The sequence below is a fragment of the Schistocerca cancellata genome, chromosome 5 (assembly GCF_023864275.1).
Source record: "Schistocerca cancellata isolate TAMUIC-IGC-003103 chromosome 5, iqSchCanc2.1, whole genome shotgun sequence".
Lineage (NCBI taxonomy): Eukaryota > Metazoa > Arthropoda > Insecta > Orthoptera > Acrididae > Schistocerca > Schistocerca cancellata.
The window spans coordinates 459,124,446-459,146,561 of record NC_064630.1 but is presented as its reverse complement, the minus strand read 5'-3'; the positions used below and the strand labels follow the sequence as shown (position 1 = coordinate 459,146,561).

The 22,116-nt window shown below is 46.0% G+C and overlaps 1 protein-coding gene across 1 annotated transcript in view; it reads left to right on the top strand.

Annotated features, from left to right (window-relative positions):
* Positions 1 to 22,116, top strand: part of LOC126187488 (protein jagged-1b) — a 568,139-nt gene that overhangs the window by 525,424 nt on the left and 20,599 nt on the right. Inside the window, exon 7 of the mRNA XM_049928595.1 lies at positions 15,708 to 15,944. Coding sequence (XP_049784552.1) covers positions 15,708 to 15,944 — 237 coding nt within the window. The remainder of the gene's footprint in view (positions 1 to 15,707; positions 15,945 to 22,116) is intronic.

The window sequence follows — 22,116 nt, the reverse complement described above, 5'->3', positions numbered from 1 at the left end:
GGATCGAGACGTGGCTGCACGATCCGTTACAGCCATGCGGATAAGATGCCTGTCATCTCGACTGCTAGTGGTACGAGGCCGTTGGGATCCAGCACGGCGTTCCGTATTACCCTCCTGAACCCACCGATTCCATATTCTGCTAATGTCGCGATACGATAAACCGCAATCGCGATAGGCTACAATCCGACCTTTATCAAAGTCGGAAACGTGATGGTACGCATTTCTCCTCCTTACACGAGGCATCACAACAACGTTTCACCAGGCATCGCCGGTGAACTGCTGTTTGTGTATGAGAAATCGGTTGGAAACTTTCCTCATGTCAGCACGTTGTAGGTGTCGCCACCGGAGCCAACCTTGTGTGAATGTTCTGAAAAGCTAATCATTTGCATATCACAGCATCTTCTTCCTGTCGGTTAAATTTCGCGTCCGTAGCACGTCATCTTCGTGGTGTAGCAATTTTAATGGCCAGTAGTGTAAATGAAACTTGTCAGCCGCGGAAGACTCGTGCCTGTGTCTTTGCTGAACCCCTGTCAATGTTTGTGATGCAGTCTGCGACACACGTAAGTCCGGCCGCGCTGCCGTCGGCAGCCCCTGGGCCGAGAGCAGTGGGCAGCCGCGCCAGCTAAAGCTCCCTAGCCACGGATGGACTGCCAGTGATCGATGTCCTCGCGCCAGCGACACGGCGCGCTTCGTTTCACGACTCATTTGCATCCTCTTGACACCTCTGCCCCGCCAGTGACGCGCCATTAATTCCCAAGTAATATGCAGCCAGCGTGCGAGCCGACGACCTAATGGAGCGGTATTTAGTTGCGTGTCCAACAATGTATTTAACACTCAGATCGGGCCGCAGATCGCATCGCAAGAGTGACAGGGTTGACCGTGTTATTAGGGGACCATTAGGCGGAGGATGCTGCGTTTTTCGAAGGACCGAGTTGCGTAACGTTTGTGGCGTTAACGTCCTCAATTTATCTCTGTCTTAATTGGACGCTATTTGCCGGACAACTAAGATTTTTTTGTCACACATCGGAAACTCATTATTAGCAACGAAACTGTAGCGAACGGTTTACCTGATTATTTAACAGATTAACACTCTTGATAACTGAAAGTTTTAACTTTAAATACAAATAGTTATATTCGAGAAATAATTATAGTTCAGAGAGACTGTAGCATTCGCTTCTTTTCCATTAACGGTGTACAAGTTTCTAAATAACTGCTAAATTAGTTGACGCATGGTTTTTGATTCCACCCAGTCCCACGTTTATTAACGTTGAGTTACAATTTTCGTAAACAAAATTGTTCCTGTTATTTATCCGTGGTGTTTCTAAGCGGCTGTACGTTTCTAGGTAGTTTCTACAGATATTGCAACACTAGAACGTCTTCACTGTCCTACTAAACAAATGGAAAAAGAAAAAAAAGGATCATACCAAATTAATATAATTGCTGGAGCAAATCTTTGGTTCATATTCAGCAGTTGTTATCCATTGGTGCCATAATTTGTTATTGCACTGGTATTTTTTTCTATTGAACTGTACATTTTACGTATTGATACGTTGTATGGCATTACTGGCCGGGACACGCCTTCTGGGGTTATTCGGCCGCCTAGTGCAAGTCTTTACTCGGCAATTTGAGCGAGGATGATGATGAAATAATGATGAGGGCAACACAGCCCCAATCCCTGAGCGGATAAAATCTCCGGCCCGGACGGGAATCGAATCCTGGCCTCAACATGGTATTCAGCAGCAGTGACCTATCAGTTACTGAGGACATTTGTCGTATTATGAATGTATCTGTTGTAATGTGTGTAGATCTATTTGGATTTAACTGCTATAACGTCTCTCTTCCACTACCGATGCTGCTTCGTGAACCGAATTACCTACATCTCCAGTGACGTGCTTGTATCTTTTTCCCGCGTCCAGCTGTGCACAGACAGCAATTACGTATGTTTCTTTAGAAAGAGCTTCTGCATAATACAGCATCCGTACACGGGATATTCTTTTTACCTGATCTTATTTTTAGATGTTTCTGTTAATGGGATATTGAGAAATGATCACTGCGAAGATGTAGCCTGAGGTCTTTGAGATTCAGCGGACTCCATATCATCACCATCAGTTCTTTTTATGTAACTTCACCATATTCGTATACTGCAGCAGTACGTTACATATCCCACTATGTGGCAATGATATTTTTAGCCATCAGTTCATCTAACTGATTAACGACTAAACTTCTTTAGTTTTTCGCGGTTAACATTGAGTGTAAACGTCCATTACACCAAAATTTGGACTAATATCCGCCTTTAGTTTCAATAGAACATGCACAACACAATCCTTTTGAAAAGCCTTGTGAACAAAACTGTACCGCAAATCAAGCTGATACTTGACATATTTCATTGCAGAATATGTACTAACGTAAATCAGAGCTATGTCTACGACAGACGGAGAACTTTCAGCCTTGCCATTTTTATCCTCGCTAATTTCCCTCTTTAATTTCAGTCAATTGTGATAAACAAATCATCGTCAGATTATCGATTTCTGCGCATAATCACCATCTTTAAGTCTGTCAGGCCAAAGGAAACTATAAATAACTTCTGGACAATCTACAACTTGCTAACATATTATAGATTAAAGAAAAGGCTCTAATTTCGTATACAGTGTGTTTGTTTTAATTCATGCTTCGTATGAAAAAATGTATCCAGCTAGCTGTATTAAAACGGGCCACACCCTAACCCCCCTCCCCCCCCCCCCCCCCATGGGGCAACTTTTTGTTTTCATATGGGAACACACTTTTTTAATTGGAGATTGTGATTCTACGCCAAAAAATACCTATGGTTTAAAAGAACTTTTTTTTTCATTCATTAACAGACGGCGCTGTAATCGATCGAATTGATTTTTTTCGGTTTTTGCAATTAAGAAGAGACTCATTTGAGTCTATATTACATTTCCGATAAAAAATTAAACTTTTTGTCATAAACAATTGAGATTATTTAAAAAATATAATTTCGTTCTGCAGATTCGATTTCACAGTAAAAGTTTACGTTTAGACATTTAAAAGTCTGGCAAATAAGCTACTTGCAGCGTAACATAGTTTTCCGTTCCCTTCGGGGTTGATTTCAGACAGCCTCATGCCATAAGGATGCTTGATTTCTGTGAGTCCCCTCAATCTCACCACTGGGGCCACAGTACTAACTACCACGAATGGAAAAAGTGTTTCAGATTATCCCCTAAAAAGGGGAAAATAAAACGTTAACCCCCGTGGGGGATGGGGAGGGGAGGGGGATTAGGAGGTGGTCAGTTTCAACACAGACAGAGGTCTCCTATGAACACATTAACTTTTTCATCGGGAACATTATTTTCACACAACGAGTATTTTTCGAGATATTTTGTTTTTCCAAGTATACAGGAAACATAAGCTTAGAATTTGATGAAACATACCCGATTTAAACAGAAGAAGCCTTTGTTGACCTAATATGGTGGACGCAAAACGATTAGTCTATACTGACAGGCGATGTCCGCTTAGTAGTGCAGTACGACCATGCAGAAAATAATAGTTTTTAAGGTTTGTGTCGTATTTGTGGAAAGACTGTTAGAAGCAGAAAAAAATCAACACACTAATGTGCGTACATATTGAGGTATCTGATATAAAAATATCTGCACTTATGCCCCTTACACCCTGTATATTATTAATTGTCAACTGCGACCCTTTTGTTGTGAGCTGCAAATGAGAAGACGGCGCAGGTGTACGCGAATAAAGCCGTCCGTCCGGAGGGTGTCAGTAGCGACGAAAAATTTGGGTGTACGCCCGCATCGCCGCATAGAACGACACCGACAGGGTGGCATGATGGATGGCCGGCTAGGCCCTCGCGACGCCCCCATCCATCAGCCAGCAGACACTAAGGATGACCGCCATTACTGCCGCCGCCTCTTCCCGCTTGCAGGGGTGGCCACCCTCGCACGAGCATCTTGCGCGTGTCGCCTGCTATACTGCGCGCGAACTTTCTCTCCACAGGGAAGAAGCAGCAATACTTTTATTCTTTACTACTAAGATAGTCCTACAAGAAGTCATTGACACCTGGCATCGCTTTTGACAGCCTTCAATTGCGAAACGCAAACAGCTGTAGGTGAAAACAATAGGCGTCTATAAAGCTACGAAGAGGTTTTCTCATAGAGCTGTGCACAAAATCACGTTGTAGACATGTAGGCATCCACACAGCATACAGAAACTGTGCGGGACCATCTCACACCGAGTCACCTGCAGGAGTACATGTAAGGTTCCGTTTCTAAATAGAAAATTGCAAAATGAATACCCGGGCTATGCCGGTTTTCTAAGCTAGTAATGAAATTGAGTAAAAATAGTAAACGTTCAATCAGCACTGCTTGCGTAAGGGCATCTGCTCGAAAATGTGTGGACAACGGCTAGGTATATAATATAAATAGTTTTTACGTTATGAGCGATTGCTTTTTGTCTAAGTTCGAGGCGTATTCCGAAAGTAAGGTCCGATCGGTAGTGAAATGGAAACCACAGTGAAAATCAGACGTGTTTTATCTGCAATAGTTAGCAACACCTTCCAGCACTGTCTCTGCATAGTCACCGCTCCGTCTGAGACATCTGTCGTAGCGCTGTACCAACTTTCCAATACCCTCGTCATAGAAGGCAGCCGCCTGCACTTTTCACCGATTCTCTACGCCGATCTGCAGTTCGTTGTCTGTGCCAAAACGATGACTTCATAGCCAGCGGTTCTTTTCAGCAGAGAGGAGAATCAGAGGGAGAAAAGTTTGGGCTGCACAGAGGGCGCTCAAACATTTCCCATTGAAAACTGTCATGGAGAAGGAAATGCATGACAGTTATGTTATGTGGGTTGCATCATATCAGGCGAAAACTCTCACGGGCACTCATACTTGGCGGGCGGCACTGTCTTCTAGGCAACTTTACGGGCTCACTGTGCGCTCAGAACTGAAAAGACAGACGTGACGCGATCAACGGGCACTGTCCAACACACCTATGCAAAGTTTTATCGGATCGGACCTTACTTTCGGGATACGCCTCATATTGGAGTCGTGGTGTCGTCTATCACTCGAGCAATCTACTTTCCTTTCTGTATCCCATCTGAATGGATGTGAGGAGTTTCGGAGCCACCGAGCGGGATAGCGCAGTGGTTAACACACTGGACTCGCATTCGGGAGGACGACGGTTCAAATCCGCATCCTGCCATCCTGATTCAGGTTTTCCTTTATTTCCCTAAGTCGCTTAAGGCAAATGCCGGGTACTTCCTTCGAAAGGGCACAGTCGCTTTCCTTCCGTAATCCGAGCTTGTGCTCCGTCTCTAATGACCTCGTTGTGGACGGGACGTTAAACATTAATATCGTTCTCGTCCTCCTCTAATTTCGGAGCCATCTGAAAGTGATAAATAACAAAAAGCAATAAAAGAGTGACAGAAGGCTGACAAAAACGCGCGGGGCCTACGATGACGCCTCTCGCGACATGAGGCAGTATCGGCCAACAATAAGAACGGCTGTTGTCGGATCACCGCGTGCTCGGCTGGCGAGCTGTTCGTGGCGGAGGGAAAGCGGATAATGGCCAGCCCGGGGCAATGTTGCGGTAGCCGCCGCAGGATTACAACGCCACAAAGCACCGCAGGGCCCTATGAGCTCACTTTTTTGGCGCGCCGGTCGCATCGCGCGCTTCGAGTGGCCCATCTGTTGCTCCCACGGGGCGATACCGCACAGCCCCCTGGCGCTTAAAAAACTCGCCGCACAATGGGCGCTCTGATTGTCGCGGCCTCTTCGCACAGCGGCGACGCACCATTTCACCGCAATCGCATTACGTCTCTATTAACTCCTGGCTAACGTCCCGGAAGGCAGACTGCACGGTGTGGAGCGATACTGTTGCCGACATCTGGGGAGCTCCATGTCGTTCAGCTCGCATAGCCACTTCAGTAAAGCACTGCGTATGTGCTCGTGTGCGGCGCTGTATCTCTGCCACTAAATTTTAGTCTGCAAGCTACCATACGGTGTGTAGTGGCGAGTACATTCACGGCCCTGCCTACCTCTCCCAATCGCTGATGATGCCCCGACCGGGCGACGATGTAAGTCCACTGTCGTGATCATTATGGCATATCCATATTAATAAGCGACTATCCTGGAAGCCGGTACGAATTGCAGGTTGTCTATCTAACGATTTTCATTGTCAATAAAAATTTTATTTTCATTATTTCGCGTAATTATTGTCGGAATTAAAAAAATTAAGTTGCTGTTATAATCTACTCCTTAAGAGGTGTACCCTTAAGTTAAAAGTCACACAATGAGAAAAGTATTACTGTTAGGAACTGTGCGTTTGTCTAGCGGTAGTGTAACTGACGGCGCGCAAATGCCCTAACTTTATTCATCCAGTATTTGAGAATGAGAACACTTAGCGACTTCCATCAAACTTTTACACATAATTTCAAACCTTTACGAAACTTTTTCTAGCTGACACTTTTCACAAAACGACGAAAGGAAAAAAGTTTGTGGTTTACTACATTTTCGCTGCTGTATGCAGTAAAACTTCAGCGATATGGCGTTTTAATTTTTTATGCCTTTACTACTGACTCTATTCGCAACACTGTTTGCGAGGAATATCCACATGTGCCACTGAATATACTTGCAAACACGCAGTTCAGGTGATGCGACGCCACAGACATTTAGATGTTTAAAACCACCGGGCACACCTACACACAGAGGTCCAATGTGGGCTGTAATTATCGCATGGCCGTGAAACTTGGTAGATATTGTAAGGAGTTAATGTGTAACTGATTTACGCTGGAAGAAAATTAGGTACAATTTTGGCCACCGAGTGCAAATCTGGCGCTGTGAATGAAAAAAAAGACGTATAAAAATGTTTCCATATGTAATGGATTAGTTCCGGTGGAATCTGAGAAACTGTTCCTGTATACTGACATTCAGGTCAGCTACAGACCGAGTGTGTCCCTCGTAAAGGCGTTCTTCTACGGTAGATGTCCCCAGAGCCAAAAATCACATGATTCAGATCAGGTGATCCCGCAAGCCATGTATCTGGAAAACGTTTGGAGATAACACGTTCATGAAAGCTTGCATTAAGCAGACATTTCACTAGGTGAGCGACATGAGGTGTTGCATTTCTCCGTGTTTTTTCTGTCTCTTCCTTAACTATAGCTTTACCTTTTAATGCCAGCTTTGTAGGTCGACTACCAAGCTTACCACTGGCGTAATAACGGAACCGTGACGTTTACGGTTACCTATGACGCCTAGTGGTCATCTCCAGCACTCGGCGTGTAATAGCACACATTTCGCACCTTTCATGGTTTTGCGACTAGTTCGTCCTTAGAGTGCGCCCCGCTGTCTGTAAGTTGTTTCTTGTTTGTAATTATAAAGTCCAGAGAACATCCGGTTCGTTTATGCTAAGTGTTAGGTGTCTTTAAAATTACTTTTTGTGTGTCGCAAGGTATCACTATGCAACAGATTTTGTACTAAATAAGGTAATCATGTGTAGTTTCTGTCTCTAACGACCGACAAGAAAGTTTCGAATCACCTTCCTCTTCTTAGCAGCAGCATTACGGTTTCAGCACGCTTCCGGCCTGAACAATGACATGCTACATCGCCTATAGTATGAACTGCACTTTTTTCTGAAAATACTTGTGCTTATGTTAATTTTCACGTACTCGATTGTATTTTACGGATAAGTTGCCACGAAGCCGTTCTTCATTACCTTGAGGCAAATTTGAACTTGGAGACCAATCTTGTTTCCTGTGGACAATATGCCGTCATCAACGTAGAAAAATATTGATGATAACGGGTGGTGCCCCTTCTGGATACTACGGTGGGCACTTCCTTACGGTGGTAACGGTATGTTGAGTAGAGAAAGTATTTATCTGCCTGTGAAATTTACAAATCTGGAGTTTAGTGATGGTATTGCTCATGCTCCATATCAAGTAATACTACTCCATTCTCAGTATCAGGGAATAATATTTCCGTCTGTGAAAATGCAAAGGTAAAAAGATACGCAAATAAACCCAAAGCAACTTTGTCAAAAGTACCTGCAACTTTGCGTCTCATCACTAAATTCCATTCGATTGCAATGGATTTGCCACAGTTAAGATAAACATTGTTCTTTCCGTCTGCTCTCTCGGAGCACGACGCGTTCTCATTTTTTTATTTTGACATTGAAGTGACCAGTTGACACTTTTTCCTCCCTGCGTGCTAACACTAATAGCAGTCTATTAGGACACGACAATTTTCTCCTCCGTTCCGGTCTCTGCCCGCTACAGTCGTAGATAAATGGAAAGATGACTCCGTTTGCTGTGATCCCCCCCTAATTTGCTGCTGTGATTTCATTCTCCATTATTTGATAGTCAATACAGAATTAACGCCCCCTTTGCCTAGCGATACCAGGGTAGAAAATTACCGTGCAGGAGGCAGTAAGGGAGGTGTTCTGCGTCGTCTCGGCGAGACAAGTCAGATCCTCCAGTTAAAGTTTGACAGCTCCACCATCGAAGGTTGCCAGCAAGCCAAGAACTGAAACAAGCGAAGCCCGGCGTAATTACGCTCTCAGATTAGACCTGATCATTTCTATGTGCGCGTCTGTTGGGAAGTGTCAATATTTTCGGATAACATCTGGAGACCACTTCGAGCTGTTGACCAAGAAGCGTGACGTGCAATGAACGTTGCTTCAAGTTAGAAGCAAGGTGCCTTAATAATTGGTTACGATCTGAAGCGACTAGTCTCCATTGCGGGGGAAAACTGGCAATTAATGTGTCACCTGCGGAGCTTCAGAGATCGGACTGTTGTGATGGTCGACTACATTAAGCACACTACTGCTCTGGTGGCTCGGACTACCTGACGCTGATGCATGAGCGACGAGAATACTGACTTACTCACAAAGCAACACGTGAATTGTGTTCATTATTTCAATCAATGCTGATCATACCAGAGATTTACCAAAAATCCACTTTCCATTGAAAAGTTGTTGCTACAGTAAGCAGTGGCAAAAGCGACAAGTCCCTTATCAACAGATGGACTTATTTTTACAGACATCAGGTAAATAAATATATATTTAATCCCCAGACTTCAGTACTATACTCGAAAAAGTCATAGCATATCTGGTAAGCAGCCAATCCATTACAGTTTTATAATCATGAGTCGTTTGACATCCATTGCTGTCTCAAGGAGCAGCATCTGTGCTGCACTTGCATTATTTCTAACAATCTCTATCCACCTTCCATTTCAACGTCGTCTCGGCCTTGCCTCATCTTTTAGAACGCAGCAAAGAACTTCATGGGTTCACTTATCATCCATTAATTGGATTACACCTCCCGCCCACCAGAATTTCATTTTCATGACATTCATAATTGTGTCTTCCATTCTAGACTACTTCCCGAATCATTTATTTGTTTGCCTGACTCTTCTAATAATGCCCAAAATACTTTGTTCACTTTGCCCTCTGAGCAATATAATCGTCTGCGTCGGGATGCAGGTCCTTCGAACCTGGTACATATAGACAGTTTCTGCACGGGCCTATAGCTCTTGAATTCTACATCTACATCTACATTTATACTTCGCAAGCCACCCAACGGTGTGTGACGGAGGGCACTTTCCGCGCCACTGTCATTACCTCCATTTCTTGTTCCAGTTGCGTACGGTTCGCGGGAAGAACGACTATCGGAAAGCCTACGTGCGCGCTCGAATCTCTCTAATTTTACATTCGTGATCTCCTCGGGAGGCATAAGTAGGAGGAAGCAATATATTCGATACCTCATCCAGAAACGCACCCTCTCGAAACCTGGACAGCAAGTTACACCGCAAAGCAGAGCGCCTCTCTTGCAGAGTCTGCCACTTGAGTTTGTTAAAAATCTCCGTAACGCTATCACGCTTACCAAACAGCGCTGTGACAAAACGCGCCGCTCTTCTTTGGATCTTCTCTATCTCCTCTGTCAACCCGACCTGGTACCGATCCCACACTGATGAGGAATACGCAAGTATAGGTCGAACGAGAGTTTTGTAAGCCACCTCCTTTGTTGATGAACTACATTTTCTAAGCACTCTCCCAATGAATCTCAACCTGGCATTGTATAAGAATCATTCACTGTACGACGATTACTTTGTCCACTTGAAGGTACATGGCAGCAGTGTTTTAGACGACATCCGGCATGTCGAGAGGTTTCTGCGTGTCTTGCGTCACTCCGATAAATTTTCGTGAATTGTGTACAGTGTTGTTCGGGGTCGCCGTCCAAGCTCACGATTTCTAGACGTGGTTTCACCATCGTGTCGCCACCTGTTGAAGACGCTCACCACAGCACTTCTCGAACACCCGACACGTCGTGCAGTTCCCGTGCTCGTGCCGAGCGTCCGGGCCATCACAAGTAGTCCTCGGTCAGACTCAGATAGATTGCACGCCTTCCCCACTCTAGACACGGACAGCACGCTCAATGATACTACATGAACCGAGCGTGTTGCTGACTGGCAATCATCTCTCGCCATGTGACGCTGCTATCGCCTGGGGTTTTTTATATCTATAGTAGCCCGTTGGTCATAATGCTGTGGCTAATCAGTGTAGTTCTTTCAAACTCAATGAACCTCATAGAGAGCCTAGCAACTCTGTAGCCCGCCCTCCAACAGGAGCAGATTGCTGAGAAACTGACACTATGAGCAGGATGAAATTACCCTACATAAGAGTTGAAAACGGCACTTGGCCCGTACCAAATACATTACCTATATGAAGTCCACTTGCGACAGTGGCCGAAACAATACTTCTACAGGCAATATGACGTATCTGGAAATGTAGGTTAGGAATTTATCCTGGACCATCGCCAGCTATAACTTGTACCCCCGAGAACGGGAGCCAGCGGCCTACGAGAGTGCCCATGCGAGCTTGTGGCAGACCTTTAGCTGAGCGCCACTAGAGGGCAGCGACCAGGTGAGCGGCAAATTTTTCGGCGTGGCGATCGTCCGAACGGTAGCTGGCGGGCGTCAGGCGCCCGTGCGGTAAACCGCAGCGGCGCAGAAGGGCACCCGCTGCTCCTGACCGCCGCGCCCAGACCGCTCTGGCCTTTCTGCCAAGGGCGCCACTCACTCGCCTCTGCTCTGCGCTTCTTTCCCACAGTCGCCAGCCGCTACGTGCCCGCCTTACACCTCTACGTGGTGCAGCGCTGCCCTACAGACACCACTGCACAGAACAGAGTTAAATTCATCTTATAGATGGGATGGACACGTATATTACCTTAGCAAAAGTATGCGGACACCCCGACGTAATGAGGAATCGACCACTATATTTCACAAGAGGCGGATCGGCCAGCATAAAAGAAAAGCCCAGTGACTTCGAACGTGGACTGGTAATTGGATGTCGCCTGAGAAATAAATCCATCAGATACATACCAACTTTCTAAAGATTCCCAAGTAAACTGTTGGTGACGTGATAGTGAAACGGAAACGCAAAGCAACAGCGAGAACTAAACCAAGATCAGGCAGACATCATGTACTGACGGACGGGTACCGTCGAACTTTAAGATGGCTGGTTCTAAAAGCTCTCATGTAATCAGCGAAAAGAATCACTCGTGAGTACGAAAGTGCTACCATCAGTTTAACTAGCATTATGATTGTGGGTGGGGAGTTAAAAAGAATGGGAAGCAGTGGTCGATCAGCTCTACAGTGGTCGCTCAGCTCCTCAACAGTCACACATTTCTATAGTAAATGTTAGACGGCGCTTGAGGTGGTGTAATCAACGACGTCATTTGACAGTAAATGACTGGAAACGAGTGATTTAGAGTGACTTACCATACTATACCCCGTGGCAATCCAGCTGAAGGGTTTAGGTATGACGAATGCCTAGAGAACACGACCTGCCATCATGTGTAGTACCAACAGTGAAGTACGGAGGGGGTGGTCTTAGGGTAGGGTTTTTTTTTTTTTTCGTGGTAAGTGTGGAACCACGGACAACATCGCTAGCTCACATGTTGCCCTGAATGTCATCCCGCAGTGCGCCATTAGCTTGCTGTCTGCGAAGATTCCGGCATGGGACGAAAAGATACGTGACGGAGGATTCTCACTGCGAACACTGTGACTGACACGGTCTCACAAATTTTCAACTGGGTTGAGATACTGGGAATCGGAGACAAATTGAAGTAGAGCGCTTCCATCCATTTGCGGATATTCCTAGGTATATTTCTACGAGGTGCAGTCACATTATAGAGTAAAGGTAAAACCTTCTAGGATGTTAGGCTGCGCCATGTTACACTAAAATTTGTTATGTACTATGACGTGTCGGCCCCTCTGGTCTCCTGGTGTTCATGGTTAGTTTAACACCATAAGATGCGAAAGAATATCCCATCAGAGGGCCCGAAACGTCGATCATGTAGAAGAAGTATGGATTCTACAGACAGAAACACTATCTGTTTAACCACACTGCTTGCCCTGAAGAACATGCATGTGAAAGATATACCCTGTAATTGTAATACTTTGTGGTTATTTTGAATATAAAAATGTTGTATCCTACACGTAAATTTCTATCTTTTTTCACGTGGAAAATACAGTCTCTTGAAATGGGATTACTCTTTTCTAAACACGCCGTACATAGCCAATCTATCTGATCTGAAGATCTGAACTAAAGAAGCTATCACTCCAGCTCGTGGTAGCGTCACAAAACACTTGTTCGTTGGCAGAGATGCATTCGCCATCAGCTGAGAGTGGCATAAATCTCATACATTTCTGATTATACTTTCCCGGCGATTCAGTTTTCTTGGCCGAGCAGCAAAGCACAAAACACCGATTTATAGAGACACTGAGAGATGTTCAGACGCCAGAAAAATTCTTTGCTAGCCGACCATCAAATGGAAGACCTGTGTCATAAATAGCAATGCTTCTCGCAAGAATGCCACCAGGCAACTACGGAGACAAATGGTGGCGGACATCTCGGACGGCGTTCGTAGTATGTGCATTTGCTCAGTATGAAAGTGCTCAAACATTTTGCTGTCAGCAGAAGGATAAAGAAGTTCGCTGCGAGCTACGCGGCTTCACAATGTTTTTTTTTTTTTTTTTCCGAGCACGCAAGCCGGAGGCGGGTATTAGAGAGCGATACGTCTTCAACGCTCCGAGCAGACGACAGCTGCGTGCAAGAACAAGCACTCTCGTATAATTCTAACTGGTTTAATAACAGTGTTTGCATTTATTGCTGTTAAATCTCGGGCCGTATTGGCTCTTAAACGGCGGCTGAACAATGTCGGCACTTGTTCCGACCGCAGCGCGGCCGCCCGTTTTGCAGCGCAATAAACGCTTTGCTAATACGATGTGAGGGGCCCCATTTACGACCCGGCAGCCCCTCTTGCTCCCGTATTAACAGCGCAACCAGTCTCTCGGTCTCACTCTCTCACCGCACCCCTCCCTTACGTGCTAATCTCCGCGTCGGCGGAGTTGGCTAAGCGCTACCGGCTCGCAGAGCGATCCGGCCGCCGATGGCCGCCTCGCGTGATTAAGCCTTCCGGTAGCCGGAGCACGAGTTTCGCTAACGCAGAAACGACGTGTTCTGCACATCGTAATCGAACTCTCTGCAGATCGCGGGAGCACCGAGATGCACTCAGCTGGCGTAATTCCGGTTCGCCCCCCCTCCTCCTCCTCCTCCTCCTAGTCCCTAGCGGAACTCCTTTTTTCCCACTTTTCTTGACCCGACCCCGCGCGGCGAGAGTCCACGAGGGAGCCGACCAGCACCGCGATCGACAGACCGAGCAATCGAATTATGCCAGGATGATATTCGTTGCACGAAATTGCTTCCAATTGCACGTGATGGCGGTTGTGTATACCGCAAAACCCCGTGTCTGCCCTCGCCCGGCGATGAATACGGCTTCTGTTTTTGCCGCTCGACGGATGGGCATTTTCGATTGGGAATAGCTAGGGACGCCATCGCAACAGCAACAACAGCGGGAGGGCGCCGCTGTGATTAGCCAGCCGCGAGCGCGTGCGATCTTGGCATTCTCTCTTGGGCTGCGTGTCCCGTGACCAGCGTGCCGCAGTCGCCGCCCAAATTTGGCCACGTTCGCGAGTGCGGCACGAGTAATTTGGGACCATAGTGGCCTGTAGCAGCAGCAGCAACGTCTCTCTCTCTCTCTCTCTCTCTCTCTCTCTCTCTCTCTCTCTCTCTCTCTCCCTCGCGTGATGCTCGGGTCCGCCACAAATCCACAGCTAATTCGAGCCACGAACGCGCGCACGATTATTAACTGGAGGATCATTATTTCGAGAGAAAACTTCCCTGCCCCTTTACCCTTGCTCCGGGTAACCCCGCTGTGCCGGTAAGGTTGGGCCGGGGAGGTGGGGAGCAGCGGCGCGCGTCCGGCTCCTTCTGGGCGAGCCCTGGCGGCGACGGAAACAAAACAAAATCGGTGTTGGAGCCAGTGCGAGGTCGGCGGCGCTCGCCGTTCCAGAGGCGGACCCAGCGCAGGCCGGAGAACAAGCTTTGGCTTCCGTACTCTGCTCCCACGTTCTCCGCTCCGTTTTTAAGCCCCGTGCTTAACATTTTCCAGACATTACCACTCGTACGAGGGTGGATCAAAAAGTTATGCCTTCCGTATCGTAGGCTACAGAATTTAATAATGAACACATAACAACAGGGAATTGGTACAGATCGTAGCAGCGCCACCGTTCCACATGCAATGCGGTTGTACACATGTACGCCAGCGTTGTATCCTGGCATCAAACCCAGCTTGGAACACTTCGCGAGTTGTATACATATTTATTCTAAATGTATTTAATATAACAACTCGCGAAGTGTAGTAGATAAAATTGTTATTTTGCACAGGACTGTCGCAGCATCCACACTGCAGTCGATGTTTTTAACGGGGTGGTAATTGAAGATTTAAATACATATTACACCAACTTAAGATGGGCGGAAGCTCGAAGCGCGTCTTGATGTATATACAAATACGCAAAAAGTAGCTGATTGCTGTATTTCTTAAAGTAATGTAATCCACAGCAACGGAGCTTCACAACCAGTAAAATACATAAATTAATATTGGTGTCGACACTTTTCCCATTGTTGTGTAAAAGAGTGATCAGGAAGAAAGGTACATCCTTTGGAAGGTGGTAAAACTGATGATTCTGAAAAAAAAACTTCGAATGAATGCCCGGCATACAGCTGCCTGTAAATCACGGTCGTGGAGTCCTTTCTTGGCCACCGAAGTCACCCGATCTTACTGCATTAAATTACCCGTACTGTTGTAAGATTGGCTTAAGAGCGAAGACTACAAGTGCGGAATGGACGCAGAGGAAGAACTTCTCACTCGTATTTTACATGCTTGTGCTCAAATAAAGGATCGTGAGAAACAGCTCAGATCAGCAACATAGCAGCTGTCTGCGAGAGCTACGAAATGCAATGCAGTTGACGGTGAACTTTTTGAACACCTTTTGGGAGAAAATGTACATAATTAAACAAAACATGAGATCACAATGTTTCATTTACTATCACCTGCCTTTGTCCCTTTCCCCGCTGTTTTTATTAGTTTCCTCGGAAACTGTTAAGAACAGGACATATGTACAGGTGCCTTTTTTGGTCACAATCACTAATATTACCTCCCCTCAAAACATGTACCTCTCCTCTCCTGTGTGTTTGTTGTCTCGTCGACAACGGACCCTTTGGCTCCAACCAGTCAATGACGCCATCTACGACATGGAAACTGAGATGAGCTCGCCACTGAAATGCTGCCGCTTCTCTCGTTTCAGACCTGAACACTTGCGGGACGCTGGATCCATGCCAGAACGGAGGCACCTGCGAGAACACGGCGCCGGACCAGTACCGCTGCACTTGCCCCGAGGGCTTCTCCGGCCTCAACTGTGAAGTCGTGGACAACCCGTGCGCCACCGAGCCCTGCGCCAACGGCGGAACGTGCCAGGAGAGTGCCAGCGGACAAGTCAACTGCACGTGCGCGCCCGGCTGGACGGGACCCACCTGCCTCGTCAGTGAGTACCAGCTTCCTACTTAGCTTCTTCCTACAACAATACCAAAGAGTCAAATGGTTCAAATGGCTCTGAGCACTATGGGACTTAACATCTGAGGTCGTCAGTCCCCTAAATGTGGACAAAGCAGATGGGTGTAAGGCGTCCCGTCTGCAGCGCCACTACGGTGCGACCTACCGCTGATTTCCTAAACGACCTGAGATGCAGCACGTATCAGGCATTAAGCTAATAAGAACAGATTTCTAGGTAAGTGTAAATATTTAAGGAGTGTGAAGGAAGTTCGAGAAAAGGTCACATAGAAAATGTAGCTCATGCTGAACTGGCACTGCAGTCAGGCATTGCGGTAGCTCGCGACTCCCATCATTGTCATGGGAAGTCACACCAGGCGCCAATTAACTATGGAACGGATAACATTCATGCCTCCTGAGAACTTTCCTTAAGCCGTTTGCGTTATATGACAATGTCGATATTCAGTTAGCTAACGTTGTCCTCTGAATTTTAATCATAGCATGCAGCGGCTCTTAAACTAATTAGTCTGTACGCGAAACAAGTCGCCCAGCCATAGATACATGGTGCTACCCGTGCGAAGCCAGAGAGGACCGTTAGTTTCTACTAAAGCAAGCAGTCACCAATCTGAAGAGCTTTACTATAGTTCAATTCTTTTATCTTGGCGGTTCGCGCATGCCTGTCTAGACACTGGAGATTGCTGCGTTGCCACTTGCACGGGCCAAGCAAACTTACGTTTATGGGGGAGCGCGCAGTTTGTGAAGTAAAGCCACCACGGCCGCATTAACCCTTTCGCTGCTACACAGACGTGCTCCCCGCATTCCGCGCTGTGCGCGATTTTGTCATCACTGCACTGCTCGCCTGTTCAGACACATTCGATTTCACAAAGACTATTTGGCCCAAAAATTTGATTTTTACACATCTTCTTGGCTGATACCCCCCCCCCCCCCCCCCATAAATGACTTAATTTTGTTTCGATGGTCAACGCAGTTATTGTGCAGCATTTTTATGTAGTAAACCATTGCACGAAATTTTGAAGAGTTTGCAGAGGTAAAAGTCCACAGCGTATACTTTCCGTATGGTCGATTTTAGTTGCCACTAGAAATTTGAAAAAATTACATTCAAACGAATAAAATTCATGAAGTAAGACACTTCGATATTGTTTTTAAATAAAGAAAATACTAAGCACTGAACAAGGTTTGAACCCAGAACCTTCCGCTTAGCAGCAAAAGACTTTAACCATTACGCTAACTTCGCTCATCATCCACAAGACTTCCCAAAGGATTTTAAAATATGACGCAAAATACTGAAAAACACTGTTGGTATGACTATGAATTACTCACGTTTCGTCGAATTACAATAGGAGATAAACAATTACCGCCGTTCTTTAGTGCGAAAAAGCGCTATCGCCAAGCTTATTGCTTGTTTGGTTTAATTAATTAATAGAATATAAAGCAATTGGTATAAAGAATGCTTTTTCCAAACTTTCTATAAAAGCAATTCTGCTATCAAGACATTGTTTTTGTTCAATTACTTTATTTACGACTGAACGTTTCTAAAATTGAAGACACGCGTCTGTGCTCTGCACTGCAGTCGAGCTCTGGCAACGTCGTTCTCTGTTCATTGGCTGACTGAGTTTTGTGACGTCGAATGTGCAGAACGAACCTAAACTCGGCTGCCGTCGTAAATGACGCGCACTTTGGATATGGTCCTGTTGGAATATGCCATTGCCTACCTGTCAGTTTTGAAATGACTTACCCAGCCATTTGTAGGGGGACTTAACAGTTTAACATGGATTCCGAACCACGGTGCAACTCGGCATTTTCACATCTACAAACATTCCCAGAAGGAAAAGAAGAGATAAATGACTGATAAAAATCCTATGATTGACCAGGGATCCAACCTGAGACCATTGGATGTGTAGTCTGGACTGTACCGCTGAGCCACCGAGCCACAACTATGAAACGAATAATTCGTTCCAGAGATTACCTGAGAGGCGGTCTGTTTTCTGGAAGAAGCGGCGATCTTCAAGCAGAGAGAGTCCGCCGGGGCTGGGGCCTATCTGGCGCAGATCTGCCCACTCGGTCCCGCCCCGACCGACCCCAGTGGCCGGCTGAAGGCCTCCTGTCCTCCCCTCGCAGCTTCTGCTACAACAATGAAGTGGGGGGCGGGGGAGGGGCTACCAGCCCCTCGACGGTAATGAAGCCGAGCGGATAAGCGCTGCCCCAGGGCCTATCGAGATCCCCAGAGGAAGGCGCGGGGTGAGGAACGGCCGGAGGAAAACAAAGGGGCGAGCAGAATTACGAAGAACCCAGCCGCGCCGGTGTAGACGAAGAGAGAATGAAAGAGAGGCCAGGTAATTGCTAGTTGCGCTGATTTACTGTTCTGGAACTACCTCCGCCGGTGGAGGAGCCGCTCGTGAGAGCTGGACCGCAAGATGATGGGGAATTACTGTGCTTCGCCTCGCCTCGCGTCGGCATTCCTGCGCAGGCGCAGCGCACCGCACCGCTCTGGCCGCCGAACCAGCGTGCGCGACCTGCCGCATACGGCTCACCCCACGGCTCAATTCTGACACTCCATGGGGGTGTCTTGTGCTGAATGCACGCGTCCACTTCGACCTACTAGATATTTTTCCTTGTTTACCCTGACCTTTTGTGGGCCACGGGGCGCAATTTAATACTGACTTCCCTCTCCATCGTCATCATTATCTTCTTCTTCGCCTCCTCCCCGAATTTCTGCATTCTTTCACTGAAGCTCTTTCTCCTTTCTTCTGACAGAGTATCCTTGCACTTTATACATTATGTTTCCTGCAATTCGTTAATGTTATCGACCTTCGTTCGAACAACTATTTTAAGTTATTCCTTTACATGGTCAAGTTGAAGGTACGCGATCTGTAATTGTTTCTATTTACTGAATTCAGAAAACAATACTTTATCCGTCTTGATCGTAATTTACTATTTTTATTGATTACTAGTTTCTGCTAAAGTTTTTGGTCATCTTCATATCACAGGACAAAAAAAAATTCTGCATATAATCACCAATCGGTAGGACACATCGTCATAAATTTTGTGCCGGCTTCATAGTTCAGTCTTCTTATACCACTCGATGAAACATTGATGTAAAATCGTCCATGACCAAGAGATCATTGCATCCACTGTGTAATAACATTATATCAGATAATCTCCACAAGGGCAGGGTGAGACCACAATTAACACTTAGTCACCAGAAAACACGTAATACAGTACTTGCACAGTGAGTACGTCATACAACTGAGTGAAAATTACGTATTGCTTTCTGGTAATAGACTTTTAATTGTGATCTCACTCTACCTATGTGGAGGTTATCTGATGTAATGTTTTTACGCAGTGGATGTCACGATCTTCCAGTTACGGGTGATTTCATATGAATGTTTCATCGAGGTGTATAATAAGATTGAGCTACGCATCTTGCACAAAATTTATGACGAAATGTTCCACCAGTTTGTGACTGTACGAAGAAAAAATATTTTTCTTATCTTGTGATCTAAGATACCTAACAGTTTCAGCCGAAACTAGTAATCAATAAAAATAATAAATTGCGATCTTGACCAATAAAGAATTTTTTTTGCCTCCAGGAACTGTAAATTTTATTTTAAATTTTCTTTCGAACGATCTTAGCTTCACCAATACCATCTTTTTTTTATTTCCGCAACTCATTCTGTCTCAGCTTTAAACTCGTCCATATAGTGGAAATCCAGTCTCTTTCATTTATTCGTGTAATGTTTCCTTAGACTTTTCGGCCTTGTATCTGCTTGTCTATGAGGATCTTCCCTTCATCCGTGAAATGTCTTTTCTTTTTTATGGCCTTAAAATCTTTCTCGGGGTTTTTCTTTCTTTCTTGTTCAACGTCAGGCATTTTGAATGATGCAGACTTCTCTCGTCTTCGCACTGAGCAATAGTAATTCCACTCTTTATAACCTCGCATATGATTGGTAAAAGTCGGATAGTACGGCATGCAGATGAACAGCAAGGTTCGCAGCTCGTGGTCTAGTGTCTAGCGTTGCTCTCTCTGGATCACGGGGTCCCGTGTTCGATTCCCGGCCGGGTTGGGGATTTTCTCTGCCCGCGGACTGGGTGTTTGTGTTGTCCTCATCGTTTCTTCTTCATCATCATTCGTGACAGTGGCTAGATTGGACTGTGAAAAAAATTGGATCGTGTGAATATTGGGACTTTGTAAGGGCGCTGATGACCACGCAGTTGAGCTCCCCATAAACCAAATATCATCATCATCATCACCATGAACAACAAGAAATTTAGCGAGCTTTAAATATGGGAAGACGCGTAAACTTTCGTCGCTGTTAGTGGAGTTCGAATCCGTTGAATTATCCAAAAGAATGTGTAAAACATCCCGACTAAACTCAATGAAAAACTTACTTGTCGGTCAATGGAAGATATGTAAAAATTGTCGAACTGTAAATCTATGAGCGAGGTGCATAAGAAGACGCACAAAACATACAAAGGACAGCCGCTCTGGCCACAGAGGGCCAATCGGGTCCGACCGAACGCCGTGTCATTCTCAGGCGAAGGCGTCATTTGAACGCGGTAAGGCGAGGGCATGGTGAGGGGGGGTGGGGGTTGTGCGGTCAGCACACCGCTCTCACGGCGGCTGTCGGGTTAGTAGACCTTGGAGCCGCCACTTCTCATTCAAGTGAATGATACCGTTCCATTCCTCTCACAAAGGGAAAATCCCTCGCAGTACCGGGAATGGAACCCGTGTCCCTCATATGGCAACCATGCCAGGCTGACCACTCAGTTTCGAAGGCCGCCATATAACAAAAACTGAGTTGGAATAAGATAACAATCACATAACGCCATAATGTTCAACAAATTTTATGTATTTATAGCTAAATAAAGTCACGCAGATCATTATGTAACAGCCAAAAAACATTTCAGCAGAGTAAGCAAACCTGTGTTTTGTAAAAGGACCAATGAGAATTAAAAATTCTCTGGAAAATTACCGAAAACCATGTCACACTGGTTGGCATGTTGACATCCTATTTCTTCAGGGAAATAAAAATTTCGTTATTTTGATTTCTTTTGCCAATTTATTACTGGGTTTTGAAGACTACAGCAATATTATAATGACAAAATTTCGTGCTGACGTTTCCTTTCTCTATTGGTCTGGAAAAGCGCAAAAAACGGGATTTTGCTTGAATTACGTCATGTATATAAAGTGCCCCCATGTTTCTGCCACTTGTGTGGGGGCTTCGTCGGAGATTTCCTTTCTAATGATACTGCCATAGTACTAGATTTGCTTATTTCTTATCTTCTATTTCGCCACGTGATGTTATTCGTCTGTTTTGTAGTGGCAGAAAAATTAGAAAAAAAAAATCGCGCGAATTGTCACAAGCGCAAAATACTAACTTTATACAAAAGAGGTTGCGATTAAAACTGTCTTCACTGTTGCGCTGTTTGAACATGTAACTCATGTTGAAGGCAATATTCAGAGGCGTTTTCTGTAGGCGGAAGCCAGACGGCGAAGCGGCCGCCGAAACCGGAATGGTGCAAACATAAACAAGAGTAGCGACAGCATGCACAATGGCAGCTGTTAATTATCGCCAGCAGACAACGACGGTAACTGCGACATAACTTTTCTCCGCTGTCTGAAAACCTCAGCGCAGAATTCCTCGGTGGGGAGGAAGTAAAGTCGCTTTCTTCGAGGCCTGCCTGCATGCGAGCCACAGTGGAAGGCGGTAACCGGGCATGCCACTGCCACGGAATCCAATTAATTTAACCCTCTCGCTTGTCCGGAGGAAATAACAGGCTTGGCGGTTCGGGGCTCGGTGGGCGTGCGGAGGAGGGATAGTGGGTCCGTTGCTGCGGGCCCCGGGGCAGGGGGTCGGGGGAATCACCGCCTGCAGCGCTGCCACCGCTCCGCACGCTCACATCTCGCCGATCCAAGTCGGCAGCACTGCGCCTCTCCCGTCTCCGCAGACGTCCCCTGTCAATAGTGGCGCGAGAACACCAAAATTTTCACGGAAAAAAGGGAAACTCACTTTGTTCCTTGGAAATATAGGAGAGTATGATAGAAAATTTGTCAGTCTGGGACAAATTTTGCGTTGATATTCATGAATAATACAGCATAAACGGGAGCCATCAGAATCAGAACAACGCATGGAGCACAAAGGTTC